The sequence below is a fragment of the Bos indicus genome, chromosome 15 (genome assembly GCF_029378745.1).
Source record: "Bos indicus isolate NIAB-ARS_2022 breed Sahiwal x Tharparkar chromosome 15, NIAB-ARS_B.indTharparkar_mat_pri_1.0, whole genome shotgun sequence".
NCBI lineage: Eukaryota > Metazoa > Chordata > Mammalia > Artiodactyla > Bovidae > Bos > Bos indicus.
This window is the reverse complement of record NC_091774.1, coordinates 54,376,988-54,389,763: the sequence shown is the minus strand read 5'-3', so window position 1 is coordinate 54,389,763 and position 12,776 is coordinate 54,376,988. Positions and strand designations below refer to the sequence as shown.

The 12,776-nt window shown below is 41.7% G+C and overlaps 1 protein-coding gene across 5 annotated transcripts in view; it reads right to left on the bottom strand.

Annotated features, from left to right (window-relative positions):
- Positions 1-12,022, bottom strand: part of POLD3 (DNA polymerase delta 3, accessory subunit) — a 44,291-nt gene extending 32,269 nt beyond the window's left edge. The window contains exons 1-3 of one of the 5 annotated variants that reach the window (XM_019975571.2): positions 11,858-12,022; positions 10,305-10,360; positions 213-315 (exon numbers count right to left, since the gene is read on the bottom strand). In XM_019975571.2, coding sequence (XP_019831130.1) covers positions 213-315; positions 10,305-10,360; positions 11,858-11,917 — 219 coding nt within the window. In that variant the 5' untranslated portion in view covers positions 11,918-12,022. The other 4 variants (XM_070803894.1, XM_019975569.2, XM_019975570.2 and 1 more) reach the window with 4 other exon arrangements.
- Between the last annotated feature and the right edge of the window lie 754 nt (positions 12,023-12,776).

Genomic DNA, 12,776 nt, shown 5'->3' with positions numbered 1-12,776 from the left:
TACAATGATGATAATAGTCTCTGTATTGATATTACCCAAACTTCTCGAGAGTTTTAGGTTTAGTCTACAAATTCAAAATAATCACTGTCTTCAAGTAGCTTTTTAAAATTTCCATAATACTGGATCTTGTTGTTTTTGCCCTGTGTTATGTTAGATAATACTATTAATAGCTCAAACACATTTAAACTCATTATAAGATTCTGAGAACTTACAGAATGTCCATTCTGAATGAGACTGCCAGACACTAAATAGGTGACATGCAGTTGGGCTCCTGAATTTTCCTTTCGCTTCCTTTCAACGTAATCATAGAGCATCCTGTTACAAACAAAATGCACAAGTAAGTCATTAGCGAATGTTTACCTCACCGACTCTTAATTCATGACTTAAAAGTTAGTAAATAGTAAATCTGACAGTCCATCAAACATTATACAGAATATTTTTGCTCTGTTCATAGACAAAGAATTAAAAAAGGACGAATGGAACACAGGGGGTGGAGTCAACTTGTATAAAGCCAGCACAGTGAGTGACCAAACAACTGAAATAAAAGAAATCTAATAATCGGTCAAGTGAGACTGAGCTTGCATTAAAAGAAGTAAAGACATAAAATGGCTAGAATCATCAAGAATAAGTTCAGTCACTATCTAGCCATGTGACCCTAGATAAAATAGTTTTTCTAGGCTTCTTTATATCCTGAGGTATAATTACAGAGGGCTGTATGAGATTGGCAATTCTTTTACCCTGGGATCCATAATCCTTCACCCCTCAATATTGTAAGCAAAATGTGTGTTTTGCAAGGGGAAGGAGGCGGGGAGAGGGTAGAGATAGTTCAAGGTTTTCAATAGATTTGCAGAAGGATTACTCCAAAACATTAAGAACCATCTTGTAGATGATCACAAGGGCCCTGCTCTGAAATTCCAATTTTAGGATCATTCAGAATCAATGTTGTTTCAAAACCACAAAGTAACAGTTTACTCACACTGCCCCAGTATTCATTAACCTAAGACTGCCAAATAGTCACTATAGAAATGATGTTGCTTTTAGTAACATTCCCTAAATTCGTTTTTATCCATACGATCTGATTAGCATCAGAAGTTGACTCCCCTCAATAACTTACAGTTTAACTTCAAGGAAAGAGACATCATTTGTGTTGCTATTTCAAGAAACATTTACCAAGCCTCTATAATATGTCATACGTCTGCCAAGGATGGCTAGAAACAAAAGTTCCAAGAGAAACTCAACCTACACTGTGGACTGAGCTCTTAGCTTCCTTGATCCAATGCCTCACTCTTGAATTGGCTCTGCTCTACTTCCTGCACAGACTTGACTTCCTCCTCCTCTTCTGTACTGCTGGGGTTGTCTTCAGCTACCTTTTCAGTCTATATTAGAGTGAGCAATCATCTGGGTTTGCCTGGATCTGAGGTATTTCCTGACATGGACTTTTAGTGCTAAAACCAACAGTCTTGGGCACACCAAGGATGACTGGTCACCTTACGACATACTCTCCTTGACCCATTTCATTCATCCCCTAGCTTCATTTATTCCCAACAACATCATCTGCTCAAACCATCCAAGCCAGAAATCTGGGAGTCATTATCCCTCACTTCTCCCAGTCTGGTGAGGTGCCAAATCTTGTCAGTTTTACCTCCCAAGTAATTCTTGACTCCCTGCCCTCCAAATCCCTTGACTGGACTATTTTAATTCCAAGTGTCAATGCCTTCGTCACACCCCCTTCCCCTTCATTATCCACAAAGCTGCCAAGGTGAAGTTTTAGAAATGCAAGTCAAGTCATCTGTCAACAAAACTTAACTGGGTGGCTACTTCATACTCTATGCCTTGGGGATAGAATAGTGAACAAAGCAGTCAAAGTGCTTACCCATTTAGAGTTTGTACTGCAGAAAAGAGAGACAAATAATAAGCAAACAAGAAGTCAGATGGTAGTAAATCTACAGGGAGAAAAAAGACTAGAAGAATAGAGTGTCTAAGAAGTTTTGCTATTTATATAAGATTAGGGAAGGCCTCCTGAACAGAGCCCTGTGGGAAGTTACAGAGCCATCAATGTGGATATCTCAGCAAAGAATATTCTAGGCAGAAAAAACAAATTTGAAGGTTCTGAGGCAAGAACGTAAGCAAGGTGCAAGGAACAGAAAAGGTGAGTGTGCTGAATAAGGAAGAAGGAAAGAAGAGAGCCAAGCACGAGACATGTAGGGCTTTGTGGCCCATTAGGAAGGAAGTCATTAGAAGGTTTAGAGCACAAATAACATGATCTCACTTTTTAGGAGGATTTCTGACTGCTGTGTGGAGAATATACTATTAAGAAGCAAGGAAGGAAGCAGGAAGACCAGTTACAAGGCTACTGCAGTAATTCAGGCTAGAGATGACGGTGGCTCAGACTAGGATGGTAGTAATTAGTGGATGAATTCTGGGTACATCTTAAAGGAAGAAACAACAGGATTTGCTGATGGACTGATTGTGAGGTATGAGAGAAACAGAAATCAAGGATGACTGGACTAAGCAACTCAAAGAATGAAGTTGTCATTCACTGAGATGGAGAAAAGCAGAAGGAGGTGATGGTGGGGGTGAGTGGAAAATAATTAGGAATTAAGTTTTCAGTTCAATTCAGTTCAGTTCAGTCGCGCAGTCATGTCTGATTCTTTGCGACCCCATGAACCGCAGCACGCCAGGCCTCCCTGTCCATCACCAACTCCCGGAGTCTACCCAAACCCATGTCCATTGAGTTGGTGATGCCATCCAACCATCTCATCCTCTGTCGTCCCCTTCTGCTCCTGCTCTCAATCTTCCCCAGCATGAGGGTCTTTTCAAATGAGTCAGCTCTTCACATCAGGTGGCCAAAGTATGGGAGTTTCAGCTTCAACATCAGTCCTTCCAATGTTTTGGGGCGTGTTAAATCTTAGATGCCCATTAGCCATTAAGTGCTGTTGAAAAGGTAGCTGGTTATTCTTATCTGAAGTATTACTCTTTGTTCAAAAGTTTTCAGTAGCGCCCTATCCCCTAAGGAGCCACAGGTCCATCAGTGACGTGTAAGACTTTTCTTCGTCTGGCCCCTGTATTTCTCACCATTCTCCCATACTCACACTATTTTCAGCCTTATGAAACACTCTGAAGTTCTCCTAGCTCTTTTGTATGCCCTTCCTTCTGCCTTCTGCTCAGACCTCATCTACCTAATTCCTCATCAAGACAGCAGCTCAGGTATTATCTCCTATGTGAAGCCTTCCCTAACACTGCTAAGCAAGCAGGGCAGCCTTGCTTTCTAAGTTCTAACAGGAACTATCCCACATCTGTTATTATAGCACTTACCACACTGTATTCTAATTGTTTAATATCTGCCATCCCCACTAGACTATAAACACCCTGAGGGGGGAAAAAAATCAGCATTTTTGTTGATTTCTATCTCCTGTTCTCTTTAGTATTTCCTTCCATGCAGCAATTATGTTAGGAAAGATGAGGAACACAGAGTCATGAACATTTTGGTTTATTTATGCTAGTTAGGACCATCCTAGCAGAAGAAATGGTAGGCAGGGACTATACCAAGATGCTCTCAGCTTGCTGGTGAAATGCAGTCTTTTATCAACAACTCATAGTCTCGCTCGCATCATTACAGTCATTGTCCTCTGTGCACCGTCTCACCGGATCAACCGGTTGTTTTATTACATCTATTACATAATATAGTATCTGTTATATTAACAAGATGGTCAACACTGCACAACCTCTTTAAAATTTTCTGAATGTCTGAATCTCTAAAACATGTTCATCTAATTTGATTATGTCAAAATCTCAGCAACAAAACACACAAAATATTCTTAAATATGAATGATAATAAATATGATTTCCTACAAGATGCACTTACTACCCACATGATTAACTATATACCTTTCATCTCTCCTGATCAGTTCCACCCATAATTTTCCTAAGATATATAAGGTGTATAGTCTATATTATCTTCCCTAATCTAATTCCTTCACAGCATTTTTATAGCCTGAAATTATCTTAAGTCAATGATGGGAAAGACCTTGTCTGTCAAGTTTGCTGCTTTATAACAGAGCCTAGAATAATGCTAAAAATGTAGTAAAACCTGAAACAATATTTCTTATTGAACCCATGCAAACAGCAACAACCATGCCCAGTCACTGCCCTCAGTGCCAACAATGATAAGTTAAATGCTCTCACTATAGATAAGAGAAAAAAGGATGCCAGGACACTCTAAGTCTCTGTTTTCTCATGTGTTAAAAGAGATTGATAACACCCATTATATTGGATTATTATAAAGATTACATGAGATAAACATTTGTGAAAATATCTACCATAGTGCCCAGAACTCACTCAACAAATATTCACTGGCACCTATTATGAGCTGGGAAAGATGGAAGGCAAAAGGAAAAGGGTGTGGCAGATGATGAGATGGTTAGATAGCATCACTGACCCAGCGGACATGATCTGAGCAAATAAATGCCAGGAGACGGTGGAGGACAGAGGAGCCTGGTGTGCTGCAGTCCATGGGGATGCAAAGAGTTGGACATGACTTAGTGACTGAACAATATTATGAGCATGGTGTGAAGATACAATAATTGTGGCAGACTGTATTTTCCAAAGATGGCTGCCACAACATCTCCCATCCTGCATGCTCTTCTTCATCCTCCCATAGACAGGTGGAGTCATCCTCTCCCCTTGCATCTGGGAAGGCTAGAGATTAAATGTAACCAAAAGAATGAAGCAGACACAACACTGCTTGACTTCTGAGGCCAGTAAGAAAAGGCAATCAGCTTCTGCCTTGCACTGGAATGTGCGTATTTACAGCTGTGAATTGCTGGGTAAGGCCTCACTACCCGAAAATATGCTCTTAAGAAGCCCAGGCCATATAAACAGGTCACACACAATGACTGGTCAATAGCCCCCACTGAAGTCCCAGCTGACAGCCAGCAACAACTGCCAGACATGAGAATAAAGATGCCTACACATGATCAGGCTTCAGTCACTGATGCCTCTCAGCTGAGGCACCAGACATTATGGAACAGAGACAACTATTCTCATTGCACCGTGCCCAAGTTCCAAATCAGAAGAATCTATGAACATAATAAAATGGTTGTTTCAAGCTGCTAAATCTGGGGGCAATTTGTTACAAAGCAACAGTAACTGGAACAGTGATGAGCCTGATAAACATGTTCCCTGCCTCATGGAGTTTATATTCTAGTGGGAGGAGGGCATACAATAAGCGAGAACATGTGAGCTGGAAATAAGAATTATGAAATGCTGGAACACTGGATATCCACATGAACTGGGCCCTTTCCTTATACCATATGCAAAATGATGCCTGAAAAAATAGTTATTATTTATAGGCATACCCCAGAGATATTGTAGGTTCACTTCCAGACCACTGCAATGAAGTGAATATCAAAATAAAGCAAAGCAAATAAATTTTTGGTTTCCCAGTGAATATATAGCTATGTTTACATTATACTGTAGTCTATTAAGGGTGTAACACCATTATGTCTACAAAACAATGTATACACCTTAATTAAAAAATAATTTATTGTGGACTTCCCTGGTCGTCCAGTGGTTAAGAATCTGCCTTGCAATGCAAGAGACACATGTTTGATCCCTGGTAGGGTAAGTAAGATTCTACATGCTGCAGAGCAACTAAGCCTGCGCGTCACGACTGGAGAATCCGAGCGCTACAATGAAAGAGCCCATATGCCACAAATTAAGACCCGATGAGGCCAAGTAATTTTTTTTTTAATTTGTTGCTAAAAATGCTAGCCATCCTCTGAGCCTTTAGCAAGTCACAATCTTCTCGCTGATGGAAGGTTTGAAACATGATGAGAATTACCAAAATGTGACACGGAGATAAGAAATAGGCGAGCGCTATTGGAAAAATGGCACTCATAGACTTGCTCAACTCAGGGTTACCACAAACCTTCAATTTGTAAAGAAAGAAAGAAAATGTAGTGTCTGCAAAATGTAATAAAGAAGAGTACAATAATATAAGGTATGCCTATACACATTTTAGGGCTTCATTCATAAGTTACCTTGAACCAACATCTAATTTGAAAACTACAGTGTACTCTTACTGTGAGGAAGTATAATAAGAACAAAATATGTAGAAATGTTAAAGTGATAATTACTGATTTAAGAGCTAAGACTACAGAACTCTCACAAGAAAACAGAATTAAATCTTCATGATTTACTTGGGTTAGACTATGCCTTAGATACAATATAAAAAGCACAAGCAACAGAAGAAAAAAAATTAGACACTATCAATAATAAGAACTTCTTTGCTTCACAGGACACCATCAAGAAAGTGCAAAGACAACCCACAGAATGGGTGAAATCGTTATCTGATCAGGACACTGTTTCTAGAATTATGTAGAGGGACTTCCCTGGTGGTTCAGTGCCTAAGACACAGCACTCCCAATGCAGGAGGCCAGGGTTCAATCTCATATGCAGCAACTAAGAGGTTGCATACCGCAACTAGAAGATCACATGCTGCAACTAAAAACACCCCACACGACACAACCAAAAAGGATGCCTCACGCTACAGTTAAGACCCAGCACAGTCAAATAAATAAACAAATCCGGACTTGATTACATAAAGAACTCTCACAATTCAATAATAGTAAAGACAAAAAAAACCCATGGAAAAAAATGGGTAAAGGATCTGAACATGTATTTCTCCAAAGAAGATACACATATGGTCAATGAGCACAGGAAAACACGTGCCATTAGCTAAAACATTAGCCATTACAGAAATGCAAATCAAAAACATAATGATAAAACTTCATACTCACTAGGATGGCTAAAATTAAAAAGACAGATGGTAGAAAAAGTTGACAAGAATGTTGAGAAAGTAGAACCTCATACTTTGTTGGTGGGATTGTAAAACAGTGTAGTCACTCTGAAAAACAGCTCCTCAAAATGTTACATATGACCCAGAAATTCCAATCTTAGGTGTATACCAAGAGAACTGAAAACATGTCTACACAAAAACTTGTACACAAATGTTCACTGTAGCATTATTTATTAAAGCCCCAAATGTGGAAACAACCCAAATGTCCATCCGTTGATGAATGGACAAATAAAATGTTGTATATCTATATGTTATGGGTTGATTTGTGTCCCCCAAAAAAGATATGTTGACGTCCTAACCACCAGTACCTCAGAGTATGACCCGATTTGGAAACAGGGCCTTTGCAGATGTAATTAGTTAAGACAGGTCATAGTGGAGTAGAGTGGGCTCCTCATCTATGACTGTATCCTTATAAGATGGCTATGTGAAGAGACAGACACACAGGAAGAATGCCAAGTGACTATGAAGGCAGACAGTGGGGTTACACAGCTACAAACCAAGGAATGCAGACCACCAGAAGTAAACCACCAGAAGCTAAGAAGCAGCAGGGAAGGATTTTTCTGTACAAGTTTCAGAAGGAACATGGCCTGGCCAACATCTTAATTTTGGACTTTAAGCCTCCAGAACTGAGACAATAAATTTCTGTTGTTTCAAGCCACCTGTTTGTAGTATTCTGTTCTGGCAGCCCTAGAGAACTTACACCATAAATGGAATATTATTCAACCACAAAAATGAATGAAGTACTGACACATGCTTTAACATAGACAAACCTCGGAGATATGCTAACTGGAGGGAATTAGATACACAAGATTGCTTATTATATGACCCCATTTATATGAAATGTCCAGGATAGGCAAATTTCTATAGAAAGAAAGTGTATTAGTGGTTGCCTGATGCTGGGGGGTTGGGAGGCAGGAATGATGAAGGACTGCTAATGGATACAGGGTTTCTTTTCTGGGGTGATGAATATCTTCTCAAATTAACTATAATGCTGACTGCACAACTCTGTAAATATATTAAAAACCAATGAGCTGTACAGTCTAAATAGGTGAACCATACGACATTTGAAATACATCTAAAGAAAGCTTTTAAAAAATAACTATGAAAAAAAAATTAAGAGAGACAGAGAGAGGAGTAAAGCATTAGGAAAGAGCTGTTACACGAAGTAATGTGTGAAATTTGAGCTGAACTGTGCACAGTGAGGACAGCTGTGAGAACAGCATTCCAGGCAGAGAGAATGGTACAAATTTCCTTGGGTGAGAACGGGCTTGGCATATCTAAGGAACAGAAAGGTAAATATGGCTAGAATATAAGTGAGGTAGAAGGTGCTATGGGATAAAGTTGGTAGACAGGCAAGGGCTAGACGTGTATATTAATTCCATAAAACTTATAGGAAATAAGGGTAGCTACAGTAAAATTCCACCTCATGCAAAGAGTTGACTCATTGGAAAAGACGCTGATGCTGGGAGGGAGTGGGGGCAGGAGGAGAAGGGGACAACAGAGGATGAGGTGGCTGGATGGCATCACTGACTCGATGGACACGAGTTTGGGTGAACTCCGAGAGTTTGTGATGGACAGGGAGGCCTGGCGTGCTGCGATTCATGGGGTCGCAAAGAGTCGGACACGACTGAGCGACTGAACTGAACTGACAGTAAAATTCCAGGCAACTTTATTTCATCTCCAGTCCTCAGTATGCACCTTTAATCTCAATAGGCTTATATATTAGTAGTAACAGTTACCTCACTCCATATTTAAACACTCATAACCGTAACAAACAATTACTCTTACGGGTATCCAGTCCTAAAGTTACCTAACATGCTAGGTTTGGGTCTGGACTAGTCTTAGCAAGAGCAATCTCAAATAGTCAAAATCAGTATAAACCTAGCCCTGAGCCAAGAGTTTTAAGTCCTGAAGACATAAACATCTCAGTCAAAACTAGGGGACTTCCTTGGTGGTCTAGCAATTAAGAATCCATCTGCCACTGCAGGGGACACAGGTTTGATCTCTGGTTTGGGAAGACTGCACATGCTATGGAGCAATTTAGCCTGCATGTCACAGCTACTGAAGCCCTCATGCTCTAGAGCCCTGGCTCCACAACAAGAGAAGCCACAGCAGTGAGAAGCCTGTGCACTGCAACCAGAGAGTAGCTCCCACTCAAGAAAGCCCACGCGCCAGCAATGAGGACCCAACGCAGCCAAAAATAACTAAATAAAACTCCTAGAAGCTCTGTAAATACTTAACTGTTGTGCTGAGGAGCTGAAGAGGGACGTGGACCTCAAACACCTGCTGGGACTGGAGTGCGGGAGTGGGGCACGGGTCTAGAAATCAAGTTTCTACCTATACCTTAGGTAAAGTAGACCCTCCTCCCCGCTTAAAACTCTCAGCTAGTTTGACCTCAGTTTCACAGGCAGGAGAGCTGGCCCAGGAGCCCCCTGAAGCGGGTGTTCCGCCATGGCCTAAGTGCAAGCACCTGAGGGCGGTGGGCACATGTATGCACATGAGACAGGACACGAGGCTGGGGCTTGCCATTACACATAAAGACTGAATTCCTAGTTGTAGCTTTTACTATGAATGGGAGATTTTTCTCCTTGCTTCTGTCATTAAGAATAAAAAAAAACTGTGATCTATCATAAAATAAACTCCTAAATCTGTCAAACAACAAGCCATTCTAGAGATCAAAGATTTTTCTAAGACTCACAGAATGTTCCTATGATTCAAGGAATAGGGAAAAATCAGACCACCATCAGGAATAAAGCAAATGAAATGAGTATTTAACTCAATATATGGGCTCTCAGTCTATTCACTAATTCCTACCCACTGGACATTTGCAGGTGAAGAAACTTTGAAGTTAATCCAAAAGCCTGCCTTTTCCATTTTGGTTCCAAGTTGGACTACAAGTTTCAGCAAGGAAGGTGATAGGGCAAAATTTAAGAAGACTGATACTCTCTGTGCCATCCTAAACCCTCCCTTTTTAGTTTCTCTTAAGTGTTCTCCCCTGTCTTATACTGTTATATAGCCTGTGTCAAACACCTGTTGACCTCATTATGGAAGTATTTCAATAACACCCAGAGACGGGCCTAAGAAGCACATGTGAAAATGCAAAGATGTTTTACATAACAGACATAGAAATCTGAGATCTAAACAGAACTGGCTAGCCCATTTAATAAATTTTTTGAAATAACAAAGTGATTAACCAGAAGGCAAGGCTACAAATAAATACAATAAACATATCATCACACATTTGTATGCAAGTCCACTCATCTCTTAACTAATAAACAAAAACCGTAAAAGGCAATAGAAACACTATGCTTTCCCATTTCCCTGGGTGGGGGAAGAGGGGGTGGGGAGTTCTAATCAAGAGACTCTCTGTAAAGCTAACAACAAACAAAACAAAACAAAACAAAAAGTTCCAATCTGATTAAAGTTAGTAATCAATTGTACTTACTGTTTGGCCTGATTAACATGAACTCCTAGTGTATAGCTCAGCCATTTGTATGTCACCTGTAAGAAGGAATTTTTAAAAAAATTTTATTAGATGACTGCAGAGTGTAGGTCAGCCCAAAGGGCTCCTAAGGATTCTAAGGCGATTACGCCTTATAAATTACATTAAATGCCACCCTAGTTTTGCCAAGAACCATCCATCTGGGCAGGCAGGACTCAGACATTTATTTTACAAAGAAGTCTGTATCACAGAATAATGCAAGAATCTAAAAAGGTTGAATATACACAGAAAAAGCTCTCAATTTCCTTACACTCCCTGTTTCACCCTGGTCCTTCTTTCCACATTTCTCTCTTTTTATGGGGCCACCACCAAAAACTATCCTCAAACTCACTCAGAAACTTGTTACTTTGGAGTGTACAACTCAGAAACTTCCGAAGAAAGTTGCAGCCACATAAATATTAAAGGGCACAGGTGGTGCAGGGGTCAGGGAATGAATGAGTGAAGTGGATGAATACTCTATCAGAGGTTAGACTGGGAATTACTGGCATCAAGCTTTGCTCTTCCTTCCATCCTTCCTTGAACTGTCATTTGCCACTTCCTTGTAACCTGTCACCCTCACCTCAAAGTCTTCCAATTCTAAACGCTGTTTCCAGTAATTAGAAGACTTAGCACAGGTTGGGCAAAGGCAGTGTGATGTAGAGGAAAGCACGAGCACAACCGACATAGACTGGAAAACTGATTATCCCTTGTGTGTGTGTGTGTGTTAGTCTCTCAGTCGTGTCCTATTCTTTGTGACCCCATGGACTACAGCCCAGCGGGCTCCGCTGTCCATGGAATTCTCCAGGCAAAAATACTGGAGTGGGTTGCCATTCCCTTCTCCCAGATCTTCCCAACCCAAGGATCAAACCTAGGTCTTCTGCAGGCGGGTTATCCCTTACTAACCACAAGTTATTTGGCCCCTCTGCTTCAACTACCTTTTCTAAGGCTACTTCCGCCGACCTCTATGGGTCACTGTAAAAAGTAAAAGCAATAATGTATATCCAAAGCTCACAGTAGGCACTCAATCATCACGATGTGCGAAACGCTCTCACATCCATCGTCTCACTTGATCTTTACTTCAACCCTGTGAGGCAGGTCAAGCCTGAACCAATAACAAACTTCGAGGAAAACGAAACCAACTGATGGTAAGATTAAACAACTTGTTACTTAATCCGGTCAAAACACAATTTCCTCAACTGTAAACTTGAGACTTCAAACGCCAACCACCTTGCCAGAAACGTGTAGAGACGCCTTAGAAACAACATCAATTAATGCTCCTCCCTCCCCGCCCGACCTCCGTGGCCCTTGGTCTGCGCAGAGCCGAGCACGCCCACCCGAGGAACCTGGATCTGCCGGTGGGGCAGGAGTCCTCGCCCTGCCTGGGGCACCAGGAGTGGGGACCGTCTCCACTGGACCAGCCCCATGCGGGAACACGCAGAGGGATCAAGGCCCCCGCCGCCCTCGCTGGGCCCAAAACCCCAGTCGCATGCCCGCATTCCCCAGTCCTAGCTCCTCACGATCTTGTTCTGGTCCGTCACGAACTCGTCTATATTTTCCAGATAGAACTGGTCCGCCATGGTGCCGCGGCGTTGTGCTCCGCCGCAGCTGAGCTCCCCTAGCCGCCACAACCGCAGCTCCCGCCGGCGGGAAACGTCTTTTTTCCCCTCCCAGGTCCCGGGTCGTTTCCCACGGCAACGAAGGCGACGCGCTACGGCGGCCGCTCGAGGGTCAAACTAGTCTCGGAGACGGCGTAGGCTGAAGTAGGTGGAGCTAACAGGAGCTGACGGAAGTGAGGAATGAGGAGCGTAGGCGTGGTCTAGAACGGCTGTCTATAGAACCCTAGTGTCGAATCCAGGCTCTGCCAGTTCGTGGCTGATGCACCGCAAGGGACCTCACCTGTATAGGAGTCGCGGTCTTTCCACCCGTAAACTGATAAAATAATCCTTGCCCTGTCACACATTTAGTCAATGAATATTAATTAGGTACCTAGTCTATTTCCAGCCACTTCCTTAGGCACTAGGACACAGCAGTGAACAATAAAGACAAATAAATATTTTAGTCAAGTCCTGCCAGCTGGGATAAAGTACTGCATGTTATAATCTCTCAGAATTGAGAAATTAGGGAAAGTTTTCCAGAATGAATGAGAGAGGGGGTGTTTGCTGAGAAGAGAATAGTTTTCATTATAGTTGAAATGTTGGGAGAAAAGGACACGAGGAGAGATGAGAGGAAGGAAGAAGCCAAACTATGCAGTGCCCACAAAGTTTGCGTGAAGGTGCGCGTGAACTCTATTCTCAAGAATTGGGGGATTTCAAATAAAATTTCTCCTAACATCAGCTTAAAAAAAATCCTTCCGTATAAGCTGTGTATTTCAGTACGGCAGCACAGTGAATAATGGAGCTGGCACTAGAGTGGGACCCTGGATTTGAATCCTGGTTT